The sequence below is a fragment of the Myotis davidii genome, unplaced genomic scaffold, assembly GCF_000327345.1.
Source record: "Myotis davidii unplaced genomic scaffold, ASM32734v1 scaffold189, whole genome shotgun sequence".
Taxonomy (NCBI): Eukaryota; Metazoa; Chordata; class Mammalia; order Chiroptera; family Vespertilionidae; genus Myotis; species Myotis davidii.
In genome coordinates, this window is record NW_006383017.1 from 4,877,208 (window position 1) to 4,896,971 (window position 19,764).

At 43.1% G+C, this 19,764-nt stretch overlaps 1 protein-coding gene across 2 annotated transcripts in view; it reads left to right on the forward strand.

The window, feature by feature from the left end:
* SYNPR (synaptoporin) overlaps positions 1-19,764 on the forward strand; it is a 158,765-nt gene that overhangs the window by 116,856 nt on the left and 22,145 nt on the right. For both annotated transcript variants that reach the window (XM_015558252.1, XM_006779139.2), the window contains exon 3: positions 2,503-2,701. In XM_015558252.1, coding sequence (XP_015413738.1) covers positions 2,503-2,701 — 199 coding nt within the window. The remainder of the gene's footprint in view (positions 1-2,502; positions 2,702-19,764) is intronic.

Consider the following 19,764-nt stretch of genomic DNA (forward strand, 5'->3'; position numbering starts at 1 on the left):
GGGGGGGGGGGTTGGGCTGTTCTTCTTGGCCATTAACCGGGCTACACCCCTAGAGATTTCCACTCAGTGGGTCTGGACATGGTCCTGATGCTAGTGGTGCACCGGCTTCACTTTAAAAAACAATAACATTCATCCAGTTAATATTCTCATTATTTAACAGAAACAATTAATGCCAGAGTTAAAAAAAATCAAGCTCTTGAGTCTGACACAAATTTCATCCCTGGCCCAAACATTAACCGGGCTACACCCCTAGAGATTTCCACTCAGTGGGTCTGGACATGGTCCTGATGCTAGTGGTGCACCGGCTTCACTTTAAAAAACAATAACATTCATCCAGTTAATATTCTCATTATTTAACAGAAACAATTAATGCCAGAGTTAAAAAAAATCAAGCTCTTGAGTCTGACACAAATTTCATCCCTGGCCCAAAAAGTCATATGTCTTAGACAAATTACTTAATCCTTTTAAGCCTAATTCTTTATCTGCAAAGGGGGGAGGGGCAATGAAGTACCCACATTACACAGTTGCCATGGAATTTAAATCAATGAATGCCTGTAGAGCACAGTATCTGACACATGTGAAATGCTCCAATATGGTATTTGCTGTATTTCATCACTACATTATTTCTAAACTATAAGAGAATGTGCACAACCAATCTTTCTCAAAGGGCTCAAGTTTTGCTTAGTAAGAAAAATACTTCCTAAGTATAAGTTAGGAATTTAAAAGGTTCATCAATGATACAAAAGTATCATCATTGTTACTTTCAGAGATCATTTTTCAAGTGGTTTTTACTTTACTGATATTGTTAGACTTCGTTTATGCCGATTTCTGAGCGCCTTCCACAATCAAGGAGTAATTAGGTCATTTCCGAAGAAGCAGAATTTGGGGTCCTGTATTGAATTACAGTTTACCGTCTAGTTCACACTTCTTCCTTCGCTGTCATTTATGGAGCAGGAAGTATTGCAAACATCCCCCCACCCTGACCCTGACCCCAAATCTTATTTTCTCTATTAAGTAATATATTGAGCCTGGATGCTATCCTGATAGAATTTACTGTCTAAACCAGAAGTTCAGTCAAATTAGGATCTATCAGTTATCTTACATAGTCAAAAGTGTTCATTGACTTATCCAAGTCCTAATTAGCGAGTGGCTAACAAGTATCAGGACTTTGGATACACAGAGGAGAATATTAAGATCTCCATGATAATGGAGGGGGCAGTGGGGACAGAAAGAAATGAGTAATTAAATATGTTACCAAGATAGTGAGGCTGGTGAGGAGTGCTATGAGTGACATTCAGCAGGGTGATGTGACAGAAATGTCTAAGGAAAGGGAGCTATTTCAGATTAATGGGCAGGAAAAGGCTATCCCAGGAGAAGGCATTTGAGTTCACACCCAAATGGCAATAACAGGGCGCAGAGTAATGTAGGGAGAGGGGACTGTCAGGGAAAAGACCCTTAGCCAAGACCATGACCATGAGGTAAGATCGCATTCAGGAGTCAGGTTTTGAGTCCAAGTTCAGATGAGAAAGGCCAGCAGAATTTAAGCAGGAGGATGTCAGAGTCTAACTCGTCATTATTTCAGGTGTCCCTCCTTTTCCTCCTCCCCTCTCTCTCCAAGACAGCTATTGTGAAACCTGATGGCATGGTGTTTAACTGCAACACTGGCTTCCATGTTTGCAGCTATGATCTCTGTCATTTCATTAGCGAACTTGTCTCATAGGCCATACAACTCCCCGATCACTCCCCACCATGCTTTAGAACATGTGGACATGGTTACGTACGTGCCCACGGGAGCCAGGCCAAGAGACATTGTGAGAGTTTAAGAAATATGGAGGCCTGGCACATGAAATTCATGTACTCAGTGGAGGGATGGCAGGGGGTCGGAGAGGGGGGGGTGTCCCTCAGCCCAGCCTGCGCCCTCTTGCAGTCTGGGAGCCCATCCTTAGCGCTGCTGCAGAGGCAGTAGAGGCTCCCGCCACCACCACTGCGCTTGCCAGCCGTGAGCCTGACTTCTGGCTGAGTGGCACTTTCCCTGTGGGAGTGCACAGACCACCAGGAGGCAGCTCCTGCATTGAGCATCTGCCCCCTGGTGGTCATTGTGTGTCATAGTGACCAGTAGTTCCACTGTTCGGTCGATTTGCACATTAGCCTTTTATTATATAGGATTCTCTCCTATCGGGCTGAGGCCAGTATATCGGTGTCAGCCAGCAAGAGTAGAGAGGGTGGGGTGTTTATATGTCTCTTATGTGGGTGGGGGTGAACAGTTAGGCCGGATCCAGGTGCAGGCAGTTGCAGGAAGCCAGGTCTAGAGCTGCTCTCTCTGGCCGCTTAGCTGTCTCTTGTGACACCTGAAATGTGAAAGCCACAGAGAGGGAGGAGCCTCATGGGGCACAATGGAACAGTACTGAGCTCAGGGCAAGGCACAGAGTACGCCTACCAGACATGGCATCCAGTTTTCTCGCCACAGCATCTTACGGAGAGTGTCCTTCAATCTGTCACTAGGTTGCACCAGGTGACATTCGAGGTGCCGACCTGCGAGGGAAAGGAGCGGGAGAAGCTGGCGCTGACCGGGGATTCCTCGTCTTCAGCAGAGTTCTTCGTCACCGTGGCCGTCTTTGCCTTCCTCTACTCCTTGGCCGCCACCGTCGTTTACATTTTCTACCAGAACAAGTATCGGGAGAACAACCGGGGTCCGCTCATTGTAAGTGGTTTGCTTTCTGCAATAACTTGTTTCTGTCCCTTCTACTTTCTTTTTCCAGGGCCTGAGGGGGTTCGGGGTTACCTGAGCCCTAAAGCAGGTATTTTAAAGGGAATCGCGTTCTTTTTCATCCAAATCTCCTGGATCTAAATTAAAAACATGATGGCTGTCATTCTTTTGTGCTCCTGTGTTGGAAAAGTATTACAAGACTTGCTACCAACTCATCTGAAATAAATAATTGGAAATCTCATGAGATCAAGGAAAGAGCAGTGAGGCTTGCTGCAGGTGTATTTATGATTCCAGCATATGGCGGTGGTAGACCATCTTTCTCACTGGTTATTTAGACGGTGTGACTTCTGCTTATTTGAATTGCGTATTCCCTTAGTACAGTGGTTCTCAACCTTGGCTGCACATTAGAATCACTTGGGAATCTTTTTAAAATCCTGATTTCTGGGCCTCATCCTCCGGAAATTCTGTTTCTTTGTTACTAATGTGGCCTCACCCCATAACAAAGAAACAGAATTTCCTGAGGATGGGGCCCAGAAATCAGGATTTTAAAAAGATTCCCAGGTGATTCTAATGTGCAGCCAAGGTTGAGAACCACTGCCTTAGTATTTATATGGCATACTGGGCACAGAGCTGTTTAGTTTGAAAATGGAGTTCTCCATCTCTGAATATCTCTCTCATTTCTATTTCTCTCTCTCTCTCTCTCACTCGCTCTTGCTCTCTTTCCCCACCACTAACTCTTTCCTGTTTGCTTTTTCTTATACAATGGTTCATGAACTCACATGGGTGAAACCAGCATACGCAAACAGGGACACACATAGACTTAGGAGGACACAACTCTCAGAGGTACATGGTCATGGATAATTTTAAGAAAATAAAACTTAAATTTCTCAACCTTCACATGTACATTTACCTAAAATGTATCTTACTGAGAACTTCCTACATTAAAAAACATCTTGCTGTTTTCTTTCTTAATTACCTGCTCCATTTTAAGAAAGAAAAGCATCTTTTTTTATTCCAAATATTACTGCACAGCAGATTGCTAGGGTGCAAAGCCTTTGAGGCACTAAAGAAAGGACCATTTGAAATATTGGTGTTGGTGTTGACAAAAATGAGTGATGATAATGCCTAGGTAATGTACTGTCTTGATATAAAAAAGGTTTCCATTTTTTTTCTTTCAATAAAATGCAAGTCCCAATCTACTTTTCAGCTGATAGATCATTACAAATAATTTTTGGTGGGCTGAGGGATGTCACTCAGATGGAATTCAAAGTAATTAATGACATTACTATAGCAAAATTTCAGTCATTCTCACCTATTCATTTATGTGAGCAAGTGTTCTCAAGACATATAGAAAATGAAAAATGGGGATAGAATTTATGTTGAATCATGTCTCATTGTAGACATAAATAATATTTCTCTCCCCAAATACAAATGAAGTTAAATCAACACATACATTTCTAATAACAATTTAACTTTTTAACTTTAAAATTATTTATTAAAATTTATGTTGTTTTGGACAAGAACACATTCATAATATTTGTAATGATTACCCAACCCAAAATAAAATTTTGATACTTAAAGCATTAGGGTCACTGGTAAGTAAAAAGTCAAGCAAATTTAGAAACATATTCTTGTTACAAAGAAATATAATAGGGTGATTGATTAAATGCCTTCCATATCTATAATAATAAAAGCATAATATGCTAATTAGACCAGATGACCTTCCGGATGAAGCCAGGGCTGGGAGGGAAGCCTGAGTCCTGAGTGCCTGAGAGAAGCCAATGCCAGCAGCTGGGGAAGGAAGACCTACGCTTGCAGGAATTTTGTGCATCGGGCCTCTAGTTCTAGTTATAAAAAAGGACAGGCTCCTTGATGAAACTTACTTAGCAGATAACAGTTAATTTTAAAATGAGCCTGCGTCCTAAGAGCCACAGAGGTGGTGAGGACCAACGTGATGCCATTGCAGCTGCGCAGGGCAAGCCTTGCCAATTCCAATCCCACCATGACTGGCTGTGATTGGGGCCGGAAGAGAGGGCTATTAGACGCACCTTTCATTATGAGTTAGCAGGTTAAAGCAAATCCACAGTGCGAGCAAGATCTCCAGAAGGTGGCTTATACCTAAGAAAACCCTTAAAAACTAGAAAAACTGCCCTGGCCAGTGTGATTCAGCTGGTTGGTACATCATCCCTTACACCAATGGATGGCAAGTTTGATTCCCAGTCGGGGCACATGTGGGAGGCAACTGATTGATGTTGCTCTCTCCCTTCCTTTCTCTAAAATCAATTTTTTTAAAAAACTAGAAAAACTTTGGTTCATATGTTAACAATATGACCCAATCCTATTTATTCAGAAAGAGGGCTACTGATCATTACTTGGGCATTTCTGTTCTTCTTATCATCTATTCTTTTTTGTTGTTTTGTTTTTAACAAAACACTCATTTTTCTTCGTTCTGTAATTTAGGATTCTCCAAGTCAAATAAGCTTAGTCTGAAACAACAAAGTTACTATATGATGCTGACATGAACTAACTCAAGCAGTTTAAAGAAGTCAGGTATCATTCTAAACTAAAAGTTAATTAATCATCTGGCTCTGTAATCCTCTAGGACAGCGGTTCTCAACCTGTGGGTCGCAACCCCTTTGGTGGTCAAACGACCCTTTCACAGGGGTCGCCTAAGACCATCCTGCATATCAGATATTTACATGACGATTCATAACAGTGGCAACATTACAGTTATGAAGTAGCAACGAAAATAATTTTATGGTTGGGTCACAACATGAGGAACTGTATTTAAAGGGCCAGAAGGTTGAGAACCACTGCTCTAGGACATGGCATTACAGATCACGCACAGATAAGGTTAATGTGTGGGAAAGTGTTGAGGATGGTCATGGTGTTGATAGGACAATGATAATATCAACCAGTATTGATTGAGTTTCTACTATGTGTTGAGCTTATTTAATATAACAACCATAGCTTATATTATTATTCACATTTTTGGATGAGGAAAGGGAGGCTCGGTTACCCAATTCTCCCAGATCACATCCATCACTAATAGCCAGAGGGTAAAGAACTAGAATCCAGGTCTCTCCAAATCCAGGGCCCAAATTCGTAAACTCCATGCAAGAAGGTCCAAAATCTTGTTAGGCAATGTGCTATGCAGTTAGAGGGTGTAAGTGACTGAGACAGATTGGCTTATATACCTGAACAGCTCCTATACTGTCCATCTCTAGTTATGGAGAAACCAAGCCCTGTAACCCTAGACTTCTCTTCAAATTTGATGGTCAAGAGGAATGGGAGCTTTATTTGCCTTCAAAATCCATGTGGAGTGATGGATGATATTATGATAATTGGAATTCCTGCTTGTGCAACCATTGATCTCTGTTGCACAGGGAAGATGTCCATGATGAGAAAGAAGTTTTTAAAATGCCCAGGATGGCCCTAGCTGGTTTGGCTCAGTGCATAGAGCGTCAGCCTGCAGACCACAGGATCCTGGGTTCAATTCCAGTCAAGGGCACGTACCTCGGTTACAGGCTCCTCCCAAGCCTGGACCCTGGTCAGAGTGCTTGCAGGAGGCAACCAATCGATGTATTTCTCTCACATCGATGTTTCTCTCTGTCTTTCCCTCTCTTGTCCACTCTCTCTAAAAATCAATAGAGAAAAATCCTCAGGTGAGGAATAAATAAATAAATAAATAAATAAATAAATAAAATGCCCAGGATGGAGGTGTGTTATAAATCAGAAACTACGAGAATGATTCCTACACATTTGCAAGCAGTTGTGAGCAAGTACAGACAGACTGGGCCAGGCTTATCCATGGCTATTTTTTTTTATAACTTCTATTTTTTTTAATATACTTTATTGATTTTTTACAGAGAGGAAGGGAGAGCGATAGAGAGTTAGAAACATCGATGAGAGAGAAACATCGATCGGCTGCCTCCTGCACGCCCCCTACTGGGGATGTGCCCGCAACCAAGGTACATGCCCTTGACCGGAATCGAACCTGGGACCCTTGAATCCGCAGGCCGACGCTCTATCCACTGAGCCAAACCGGTTGGGGCCATGGCTATTTTTAAAAATATCTTTTTCTACTGAATATGCTTGACAAGACTGTACACTTTTAAGTAAAAATCTGAATGTCCTTAGAAATAACTTAATGATGCTGAATGACACATTAGCAAGAAAATCAGGTCAAACCAAAGCTGCATAAGTGCCTCCTTGTGCAGATGAATGCATGCCAGTTCTCAGAGGCAGAGAGGCCACCTGGATGGTGCAGGACTGTGGAACTGAGATGTCACACCTGGTGACACCATGGTGTCATGTTCCTCCGAGTATAGTTTTAAAGCCAATCTCCTGCCTGGGTCTCTGTGGAAGGACGTTCTGAGCCATTTTCAGATCTCGTGTCAAATACTGACACTGTGAGGCATTACTCTTTTTCATATTAATGTGAAGTAGGTTTTAAAAACTATCTTACAGCCGTAACCAGTTTGGCTCAGTGGATAGAGCGTCAGCCTGCGGACTGAAAGGTCCTGGGTTCAATTCTGGTCAAGGGCATGTACCTTGGTTGCAGGCACAACCCTGGTGGGGTGTGTGCAGGAGGCAGCTGATCAATGTTTCTAACTCTCTATCCCTCTCCCTTCCTCTCTGTAAAAAATCAATTATATATATATATACCTATCTTACAGAGCTGACAGAATGCTCCAAGGAGGAGTATACAGTAAACACCAACCCACATTTGGTGGATCCTTGTCACGGCAAGTTTGGTTTCAAGCAGCTGCTCTAGGAGTTAAGGAGAATCAGTGCCTACCTTAAGACACAGTGGCAAAGGAAGGAGCTGTTACGCCAACTGCTTTTCCCATCAAGGAGACAGGCGAGCGAAGGCATTCCATGGATGAGCAGTGTTTGCCGTGCAGGTGCGCAGTGCACAGCAGCCGCCATTCGCTCATGCCCAGTGCATCCCCCAGTTTTCCATGTTTCCCATCAGCCTCCACACAGTCTTGAGAGAACGGGAGAGCAGCCAGACTCAGCCCCCTTCTGCAGTTTCCTTTAACTCGCCTTCATTGAGCCCAGTGTTGGGAAATGAGGCCTTGGGAGATGAGAAGCTCGCCTGTGGTCGGAGGACAAGTGAATGGCAGAGCGAGGGCTCCGACTCTGAGACTCATGACCTGAAGGGCAGTGGCTCAACTCCCAGTCCTGGGTTGTAACCCCCTGATGACTACTGGGGAACAGTGGGAGCCTGTTACTTCACCTGTAGAATGAAGTTGATGACGGTGCACACTCACAGGGCTGCCGACAGCAAAGGAGGAGCTCGCGCCTGCAGAGCACTCTATGCAGGGAAAGGCACAGGAGGTGACAAATTAACAGCACCTATTGTAACACTGTTCTGGTCATTAATTTTAATTATTCTCCTGCCCATTACTGGGTAGCACCTTAGTCGCATGGAGGGAAGTTGCAGCCGCCCTCCTGCAACTGTCTGCAGGCCTCCCAGTTCTGCTTTCCCCGGGGCCCTCCAACCCAGGCAACGCCTCCTCCATGTCCCCCAAGGATAGAGCTTGACTCAGGACTACTTCTAAGACCCCAGTTGATAGGTTGAGCATCCAATTAACCTTTCTGTTCCTGGAAGATGGATCTTTACCTCCCCACAACAAAATAAGGCTCCTCATTCTCAAGTACAGGCGAAGACCATCACCAAGGGAGGAAAACAGGCGGCAGGTGCCGAGAGAGATGCTCAGAGAATCGAATGCTAATTTCTATCAACTGCATCTTTACTTGGCTGTCATCAGAGACGGAAATCAGACGTTGCAGTCTCTGAGCGTTTTGTAAATTGCTAAAGAATCTCTCCCTTCCCTCTCAAATCTCCCCCTTCCCTTCTCTCTCTCTCTCTCTCTCTCTCTCTCTCTCTCTCTCTCTCGATGTCAGTTTTGCTTCATGTCTAAGTGTATTTTCTTTTAATTGGTAATGTCTCCACAGGCCAAGCAGCGTGTATATGTTGTTGCATTAATAATTATGGCTCCGCCACAAATGAGTGGCAGGAAGCAAGTAGCTGGGCTTTGGTAATCTAGGGAGGAAGCGTACGCTGCTAGAAGCCAGGCTCTCCCTCCTCAGGGCCAGTGCACCAGGTCCCAGTGGGAATGCTAATACTAAAGGCAGCTCCAGAGCATCTGATGGTTGGCGAGAGGATGAGTGGAGGAGACTGGACTTGAAGTTCTGCCCAGGTACAGTGTGTCTGATGCCAAAAATAATAACATCATTTGAAGCCCCCAAAGTATACATCTTGTCAGTCACAGGCATGCCTGTTGGAATCTGACACTCTTGTGGTGTGTGTGTGTGTGTGTGTGTGTGTGTGTGTTTCTACCTCCTCACTCTTTGAAACAAGAACTATTGACATTACAAAAGGGTATGAACCTAACCTTAGCTGATTCTTAATCTAAATATCATCTATACATTTTGCATCAACAAATACATTTTTTGTAGAGTTGGCACCACAAATGAAGGCAAATAAACTAATCTGTTTAAAGTGTTCCCAGCACACCATCTACACATGTTATCAGATTTTACATCCTCAGCTGCTTTATGATTAGCAGATACTCTTTTTTAATTTTTATTGAGTTTATTGGAGTCAGTGGGTCAGAAGATAGTGGAGAATTTCTGTCCGAACCCCATTCGTTTTTGTCAGATTCCCTCTTATTCCAGGGAATTCATCATTCAGTTAGAAAATTCAGGACCTGGTGGAAACTTAGCAAAGCCCCATGTGTCTTTCCTGTGTGTTTCTTTTTTTCATTTAAAGAACCATAAAATGTGAAATATAAAAAAAAGAAAGAAAGCCATGCAAAATGCATCTATTTCGTGCCAAGCACCCCCAGGGGAAACATGACCCCTTTCTGATAGAGACCAGAGTTCTCGGCTGGGGGCGGTGGCCCTTGGTAGGCAATGTCTGGGGACACGTTTGCTGTCACTACTGGTGTTGCTGACATCTATGGTAGAGGCCAGAGGTGTGGCTAAGCCTCCACAGAGCCCAGGAGCACCCACCACAGCAAGGAATTACCCGGCCCCAAATGCCAGCAGTGCTGAGGATGGGAAACGTGGTTTACACCCACAACCAGCAGTCACTGAGTACCTACTGTGTGCCAGGCACTGCACAGCACTTTGTACATGTCTTCTTTTTCAATCCTCAAGCTAACCTTTTGAATTTAGTATTTTTATTCCCGTTCTTGAGATGAAGCAAGTGAGGCTGAAGACATTTAAAAGTCTTGCTTCAGGTTACTTGCCCCAGAGGCAACTCAGGTCTATCTGACCTCACCTCAGAAACTGCTTCATTTTTTCCTGAATTTTTCCACTGCTGTGGAACTCTCTACCCCTCACTGAGTTCATTTCTCTTGGTCTATGGACCTCACATCTGGGTCTTGGCTACCCACCCTTAGGCTCCCTGTCTCCCTTTTCCCCTCTTTATGCCCCCTCCTCCCTCCTCCCACCCTCCGCCCCCCACAAAACCGAAACTTCAGTTCTGTAGCCTTTATTCAAAGCCCTGCCTTCTGTTCTACCTGACATACTAGAGAGGGAAATGGTGCGACCCCAATTTTTCAACCAATTTTAGGCGTTATGCCTGAAAGAACATTTCTGTTTCCCAGAAGACTTTGAGAACTTCTTCACTGCTCCCGACTCCATCTTCAACTATGAAATGTGAGCCAACGTGAAGGTTTCCAAGCAATTCAGGGAACTAGTGAAAACTCGGGACTACAAGTCATTTCAAAAAGAAGAATAGGGGTAAAGATATTTCCGTATTTAATGAATAGCTATCTACATATTTTTAAATTTGTCTTATATTTTTTCTATACCCTTAGACATTATTGGGTTTTAGTTTTTGCTTTTCAATCAAACACGTTTACGTGGTGCTTCCGTTTTCCGCAGAAGACAAAGCTCTGCCTTGGACTCAAAAGTAGCCACAGCTGTTTAGGCCCCTGGGCTCAGCCTGGGGACACACAGAAGAATGAGACCTGGCCCCCCAGCCTCATCAGACCTGCCTCATTCCCATTACCCTCGAGGGCAAAATCTGCCATAGAGAGTCAGGGGCCAGTGCTTAAGGGTGCGGGTTCTGTATCCAGACTGCCTGGGCCCGAATCTGAGTACCACCTTGTATCATCTGTGTGACCTTAGACAGGTTATAGAAGTTCTCTGTGCTTCCATTTTTTTGGTGGGGGGGAGGTTGCCTGGGAAATAGAGATAACAATGATTGCTAACATTAATGTGTTAGCTTAAAAGAGTATTGCACCTAAAGCATTAGAATAACATCAGGTACACAGCAGGTGCTCATTAATTTGAGCCATTATTTCCACCAGCCTGGTATTATTATCTGCCCTGGTCCATACTGTGCTTTTATGTAGCCGGTGTCTGTTCATCTCCGTGAAATGATTGGCTAGAAAACACGTGGATGAGTACAAACTCCACTGACTTTCTCATCTTGAGAAATGCTTTGGAGGGTTTCTTGTTGCACAGTTCACCTCGACCACTCTTTCTTCTTATTTTTGATTCTTTGAGCCTCCAGATTCAGCATAAGCTGCTGTCATTGCAAACAAATGCCATCAGTCCCAGGATGTCCCCCTGTCCCCCGCCACTCCGTTTCCTCCCTTTAGCTCCCCCTTCGGCATGCTGGCGCCCAGGAGGCCTCATACGTCAGGGCAGGAGGGGAATGAACACAGCTTCATTAAAGTAACCAGGCTCCAGAGAACAGGAACTTGAGTCCCTTATCAACCGCAAAGCTGAAAATAGCAGGAGAGTGTGAAGAGCACAATTGTGTAACAGGAAGAAACTGGAAAATGCGATTGTTTGGAGGCATCCAACTGAGAAACTGGGTCAGGCGTTCACCCTCCTCCTATCAGGTTTTGAAAGTGGTGAGATATTTCCCACTCCACTTCCCCCACCCAGGATGGCAAAAATACCCTTACTATTTGCCAAGTTTATGCCTTTGATTTCAGAACAAGCAGACTCACACAGCAGCTTTGGCTCGCCGGGGCCCTCAGCAGTTTAAGGGTGCCTTGCTCTCAGACCACTGGTTCGTTACACTTGCAAATAATGGGCATGAAGTCCTGAGTTGGATTATTTTGCAGCCCTCTTAGCCCTTTCTCCCAGCTGGGCATCTTCACCTCCATTGCTTATTAGCAGGATCCAAATCAAAGCTACGAAGCCACACAAGGAAGTACTCCAACATTTGCTCAGGCATGCCCTCACTGGTGTGGCTCAGTGGGTTGGGCGTTGTCCTGTGCACTGAAAGGTTGCCAGTTTGATTCCTGGTCCCAGGGTAGGGGGCTTGCAGGAAGCAACCAATCGATGTTTCTCTCTGAAAAATCTTTTTTAAAAAATTTGCCCAGGTAACATGGAGGAAGTGATGAGAACGTGACTCTAGTAAAACTGGCTTGGATCCCTTATGAAGGAAAATGGTTTCTGGAAATACCTGAGAACTTGGCCAAGATATGATCTCACCTTCCCTCAACCACCTACCTCTGAGACCTGAAACTTGGCACCCGCCTCCATGTTGTTCTCCAATGTCTAAGAAATATCGAATTGATTCCTATATTATCTCAAGAAATAACCAGCTAAGCCTGAATTGCCATGGGTTTTAGTTGAGACCTAGTAGTCCACTGGCAAACTGACTAGCCACTCCTATGGACAGAAAACAATGCAGATATTGACAACCTAGAAATTAAAAGACAAAAAACTATATATTATAGTGGAAAAAGAACTTAGGAAAATTTCAGTTGAGGCTAGAGGGAACAGAGCTTAAATGTCATTGTTTCAGCTGCCATTTATTTGTGAATGCTTTCCATGGGCCAGGGAGTAAATAAAACAAAAGAAATTGTGTTTGCTTCTTCCAAACACCGTTAAGGTGCCCATTTTACAGATGTTGAATCAGATTCACGGAGACTGAGTAACTTGTTCGGTGATGCAGTGAGTGAGCCTCCAGACATGCTCTTCCCCCCTGTGCCATGCTGCCACCTCATCTATACCTGGGAGGAGGAAAATGAAAATCCAAGAACATCCACCCTGGAGCTGAAAGTCCAATCAATAAGACAAGACAGGACATAGCACGATATAAAGGCACAATAGAAGTGTGTTTGTTATTACAGGTGTAGAGACATCACGTAGGAACCAACAGAAAAGAGCGTGTATGATTGGCTTGTCAGGTCAAAGAAAGTTTATGGGGTTCATGAGACTTGACAGAGAATAGAAACTAGCTGGATGGAAAGGAGAGCTTTTTGAATATCTTAAAAATAGGGGTGTATAATGTGATACACTAGTTTGGCCTGCTGGCTTCCTTCCCTGGGATAACCATCCCTCTCTCTCTTGCATAGCCTTGCTGGACTGTAGATCAATAACGTAAGAGGTCAAGTGACTCAAGCCAGGCCATCAAAGTCTCCTCTGGGGTTTATCTATGGGGTGAAGTTCTTCTCCCTCTGAAACTGCCAGGTAGAAGATGTGAGTCTAAATGGTGACCACATTGCACAGTGTGGAAGGACTCTGTAAATAATAAAGCTAAGCAGAGATACACAGCTCCTAGATATAGAGAGAAAAAAGGTAGAGAGAAAGAAAAAAAACCAATAACAACAAAAATAAAGATAAAAATAAGCACATGGATTTGCCCATACTTGAAGCCACATACACTCTAGACCGGTGGTGCTCAACCTTCCTAATGCCGCGACCCCTTAATACAGTTCCTCATGTTGTGGTGACCCCCAACCATAAAATTATTTTCGTTGCTACTTCATAACTGTAATTTTGCTACTGTTATGAATCCTAATGTAAATATCTGATATACAGGATGTATTTTCATTGTTACAAACTGAACATAATTAAAGCATAGTGATTAATCACAAAAACAATATGTAATTATATACGTGTTTTCCGATGGTCTTAGGCGACCTCTGTGAATGGGTCATTTGACCCCCAAAGGGGTCGTGACCCACAGGTTGAGAACCGCTGCCCTAGACTTTCCAGTTGCATGAGCTACTCAATTTCTCTTTGTGCTTGCTTTTTTGATTGGGTTTCTAATACTTGCCAAATGAATGATTGCCATCAATACATCATTTCTACTTCTTTGTAAAAATGTTATAAGAACCCATATATCAAAAGATAGTTATTGATATTCAATAACAGTTTTCTAGTATGGTTGTTATTAGGTGCTAAGCACATAGTAAATGCTTAATAATAGCTTATTTATTTATTCATAAGACCAAGAAAGAATAAGATAAATAGTCTGGTAGTACTTTTATATTCATTATTATTTAACATAGCTTTTTCTTTTTATTGAACTTATTGGGGCAACATCCTATATAATAAAAGGGTAATATGCAAATTGACCCTAATGGCAGAATGACCGGTCATTATGACATGCACTGACCACCAGGGGGCAGATGCTCAATGCAGGAGCTGGCCCCCGGTGGTCAGTGCACTTCCACAGGGGGAGCACCGCTCAGCCAGAAGCCAGCTCATGGCTGGCCAGCGCAGAGGCAGTGGCGGGAACCTCTCCCACCTCTGTAGCAGCGCTAAAGGTGTCCGACTAACAGCTTAAACCGTTAGTTGGACATCCCCTGAGGGCTCCTGGGCTGCCAGAGGGATGTCTGATTGCCAGCTTAGGCCCAATCACCCCAGGGAATGGGCCTAAGCCAGCAGGTAGACATCCCATGAGATGATCCCATACTATGAGAGGGCGCAGGCTAGGCTGAGGGTCTTACCCCCCCCCCCGCCCAGTGCACAAATTTTCATTCACCAGGCCTCTAATTGATTAATAAAATTATATAGGTTTCAAGTGTACAGTTCTGTAAACATCATCTACAAACTGTATTGTGTGTTCACTGCCCAAGTCAAGTCTCCTTCCATCACCATTTATCTCCCCTATACCCTCTTCGCCTCCCCTTACCCCCCATTTCCCTCTGGTATTCATCATACTGTTTTCTGTCTATAAGATTTGTTTTGTTTTTGGTGGGAGTTTTTTCTTAATCTCTTAACTATAGTTTTTTCCATTTGTAATAACTGCCTAATATCCCATTACAGTGAGATAATATGAATTATTTGGTCAATTTTTTATTGTTGGACTTTGAATTTTTCATGGCTTTGAATTTTTCTCTCTCATAAACATATTATGATCAGCCTTGCACTTCAACTTTGACACATTTTATTTTTTATTGAACTTATTGGGGTAACATTGGTTCGCAAAACCCACACAGGTTTCAAGTGTACAACTCAACAAAATATCATCTGCACCGTGCATCATACACCCATTGCCTAAAGCAGAGTCTCTTTCCATCCCCATGTTCTGTAAACATCATCTACAAACTGTATTGTGTGTTCACTGCCCAAGTCAAGTCTCCTTCCATCACCATTTATCTCCCCTATACCCTCTTCGCCTCCCCTTACCCCCCATTTCCCTCTGGTATTCATCATACTGTTTTCTGTCTATAAGATTTGTTTTGTTTTTGGTGGGAGTTTTTTCTTAATCTCTTAACTATAGTTTTTTCCATTTGTAATAACTGCCTAATATCCCATTACAGTGAGATAATATGAATTATTTGGTCAATTTTTTATTGTTGGACTTTGAATTTTTCATGGCTTTGAATTTTTCTCTCTCATAAACATATTATGATCAGCCTTGCACTTCAACTTTGACACATTTTATTTTTTATTGAACTTATTGGGGTAACATTGGTTCGCAAAACCCACACAGGTTTCAAGTGTACAACTCAACAAAATATCATCTGCACACTGTGTTGTGCGCCCACTACCCCAAACAAAGTCTCCTCTGTCCCACGACACGCCCTCTCTGCCCATCTCCACTACTCACCCCCTTTCCCTCTGGCTATCACCACACTGTGGTTGGTTGACACACATTTTAAATCATTTCTTTCGGATAAAACCCAGAAAGTTATTATCTTCCGGATTTTTAAAGCTGAAGTTTCTGTTTTAAACACCTATAAAACAGATCCCAACAGATTACCCCCAATCTGAATGAAAAATTTGGATTTCAACTTTTGACTCTACCCTAGACCCTGCAATATTGGAGAAGAGACATTCCAAAAAAGATCTATAAAGAATGTTCTTCTCAGAGAGGAAACATAATTTTTTTAAACTTGTTGTAGGAAGGCTGCCACTGAAACATTTGCTTTGAAACTTGAGGCACTAAGGGGCAGAAAAAATCAATCAAGTTCCATTTAAGTATGCCGAAGCTCAGGCTTTTAATCACCAGTGAGAAGTCCCCACAACAGGCATTAATCTGCCTGGCAGCGAAAGCTTAGCCCAGTGCTGTGCTCTGCATACCCTTCCATTTGGCAGTGTCCTGTCTCACTGAGGCTCAGTAAGTGAAGTTCAAGACCATTAACTGCTCCTCTGGGCACAAGCAGAAGAAAACACACATGCAAAGATTCCATGTGATGAATTTTTTAAATAATGGGATGCTTTGTCAGTTTCGCCCTGGGCTGTCCCCAGTGTGCGTGGCAAGCAAGCCAGCAGATGGTCGGGGAGCCGCAATGGTCGGTAGGCGTCTTGGCCGAGCCCTGCCCACTGCAGTGGGCCTCCCAAGAGCTTCTGCATAAATGTGGCGATGCCTTTCCAACCCAGTTAAGCTGCATCCCGCAGCCTTTCCTAGTTTTAGTTTTTTTCTTTTTCTTTCATTCTTTCACTTATTTATTTTTGGACTTGTTCTGTAAATTGTTGATTCAGGATTGAAAAAAAACCCAAGACCAAACTACATGGGATTAATGTCCCTGATTAGAAGATCCAACTGCTTGGGACCCTACTCTGGGCTTTATGGCATCCCTGTGCCTTAAGGATTGGCAAAGTTATAGAGAACAGGCTGGGTGAGGGGCCCTGGCGAGAACTTGGTCAAATTTATGAAGACTTTTTAAAATATATATATAAACATCAATGAGAGAGAAGCATCGATCAGCTGCCTCCTGCACACTCCCTACTGGGGCTGTGCTTGCAACCAAAGTACGTGCCCCTGACCAGAATTGAACCTGGGACCCTTGAATCCGCAGGCCGATGCTCTATCCACTGAGCCAAACCAGTTTGGGCAAATTTAAGGAGACTTTTGATGGTCTCCTACCTCCTGACTTCCATTCTTCCATCATCATAAATGTAGCTGTATTTAGGCATTAGCACTTCTGCTTTATAGGAAATATTCTCCTCACTCCAGCATTAGCAGCCCTCCTAAGCCACGACCCTTCACCTACTCTCCAGAGCCGACTTAAACCATTCCTTACAGCTCATGTTTTAGCCAAACTGAACTGCTTACCATTCCCTCAGCATGCTGCCTACATTTCTATGCCTGCATCATTACTGAGTCCCTGCCACCTAAAGGCCTTCCTTTCCTCCCCCATCTCAGCCAATCAAAATGTGACTCCTCCTCAGAGAATCATCTCCAAGGCTGTCTGTTCCATGAAGAATTTCTTCACTGTCCACATCCTTCCTTCTGAAGATAGATGACTTCTTCCTCCTCAAACCCCCACAGCTCTGTGTGGAAGTCCTTGTGTGTAAGCTATTCCTGCTTTGTACTTTAGTTAGATGTGTTTTTTTCTGATTCCACTACTAAACATTAAACATCTGAAGGATAAGGACTATTTCTAACACATTGTAGTTCTCTAAAGTCAGTATTAAAATTGAAATCAATGACCTTCCACGCTGGTCATGAAGGATAGGATATGTGTAAGCATTCGTCGACTTCCTACTGTGTGCCAGGAGCTGTAGTTAGCACTGGCTGTACATAGCGAATGTATATTCCAAAAGAAACATAGAAAGAACTCCCCAAAATGCAAGTATGCACTATCTAGATCTGGGTCTGTAGATGTTGAGGTATCCATTAGGACTGCTACACCTTAAGCAACAGGACTTTGAAAATCCCAACATCCTTGTTAAGACAATGAAGAAACTGACCCCAGAAGAAACTGAACTTGCTATTTCAAAATGTTGGATCCCAGTTCTTCTCAAATACTGCCGACAGCATGCATTCTGTTGTACAGGGGCATCTGCCCAACCAAAGGAGGTGAAGGTATGTTATGCACTTTGTTCTGATAAATCATTTTGTAAGAGGGAAATGGAATCAAAATATATGGTAGTACACACAGCATCGTATTAATCTTTGCTTTTCTTTGACAAGTGAAATTTGCTTTAATTCATACCTTTCAGTTAAAAGAAGTATTCATCATTGTGCTTCATCAAGGTGAATTCAAATTCTTAAACTTCTGAAGCATCATTTCAGCCTCTGGTTACTGATGCTTCTCTGTTTCCTGGTTGTGGGAGGTTGTTTGGTAAATATGTAATCAGAAAAGTAAAGAATTGCTCTTGAGGAAGAGCCATTCTCTTAAAGACTCGAATGACTCAAATATGAATTTCCCCCAGAGAGCAGCAGAGAATTGGTAATATTCTGTTTTCAAAATTCAGATAATTTCCAAATGCTTGTAAAGTAACAGAAACCTCTTTTCTACTATGTCTAATAAAATGAAGCTAATTCACAAAGATGTTTAACTCTTGCTGATATAAAGTAGTTTGGTGATAGACTATGTATGAATGGATTCCTGAGGTGGGTGGAAGATAAGTCAACTTATTTCTCCACAACAAATGAAATTTTCTGGAAGAAAATCTTTTTCTGGCTGGACCAGGGGACCGCACCCACATCTGTGCTCACAGGACAATGCCACATTTTTACTTTTCTGTATATGTGTCCGTTTCCTATGCTGGAAAATGAAAATCTTGACAATTGGTCTAGTTTTGTTGTTTCTGAAGAACCAGCACTAAGTAGGAAATAGCAGGAATTCAGTAAATGCTTATTAAAGGAATGAACTCCAAGCTCCAATTTGTATGTACATGCCTCTGTAACTGTATTCAGACTTTTAGTTTAAGCTAATCATACATATACCTGAGAGATCTTTATGCTGCCATATGTCCACATTTGGTTGTAATTCAACTTAAAATCTGTCCAATTGATTCTACCTATTGAAGCAAATTGCTCTGACAGGCCTTCATTTTCATCAAAATTCCAATTCAGTCTATGCTTTTTTGGTATATCCTCTTAACTGCCTTTTTTGCTGTGAGATTATCCAAACTCTCCTCTTCTGTCTTAAGCATTGTTCTTGCAACAAAGCTCGATGCCTGCTGATGTAGGGTAAGGCGTGGCGGTAGGCATGCTCACCGAAGCCTCTCTCTCTCCATCCTCTTTTGCTCTCTCATTTAATCTTTATCTCTCCAAACCAGAAATACTCCCTTCCCCCAAAGCTCTTGAATTAGGGAAAAGGTCAGGAATTAAATGTTATCTCATCATCCTTGTTTGGAAATACAGAATCCTCACTGGTTTGTGAAAGTGGGAAATGGGAAGCCATTTTCCCCATCTAAACCTGAACAACAACTAAGTAGAAGCGAAGGGATAGATTTAAATGAGAACGGCTCTTATTAAATCAGCCCAAATCAAAGCTGATTTTACTGCAGGAACTGTACGCCTGACAAGGTGTAATTATAAAAACTTGATCTCCTGCTGCCTTTATGCATATTCACTTTATGAACTTAGACCCCTAGAAGCCTCCCAGGACTGCCTTCCCATTTTTAATAAGCACTGAGAATGAGGCGCTTCCTGAAGGAATTAAATGAGGAAGGAGTTTTTTTTGGTTTTCTTTTTCTTTTTTTCTTTTTTTTAGCTGAGCAACAACATTAAGACAAAGAGGCAGCTATTCTGCTGGGTTTTGTGTGTGCTCTAAGAGCCAGAAATGAAGTTGAACCTCTGGAGCGTCAGCAAAGGCCTTGTAGTTTGACAATTAAGGGAACAACTGGTCCATGGGGGGGGGGGGGGGACAAGCTTATTATTAATTGCAACTTTTAAATAACATCACTGGGCCTCTGTGCAATTGCTTGGGAATACTTGTCTTTGGGAAAAGGAGGGTGTTTCTGAAAACTGTCCGAAGATTGGGTAACGCAGAGCCGGGCTACCAGCTGGATCAGGTTCCAGTTGATGAGTTGCTGTAATGGGCCACACAGAACCAGCCAGGTGAGGGGAGAGTGGCATCAGCTCCGGCCAGCAGGTGATCACC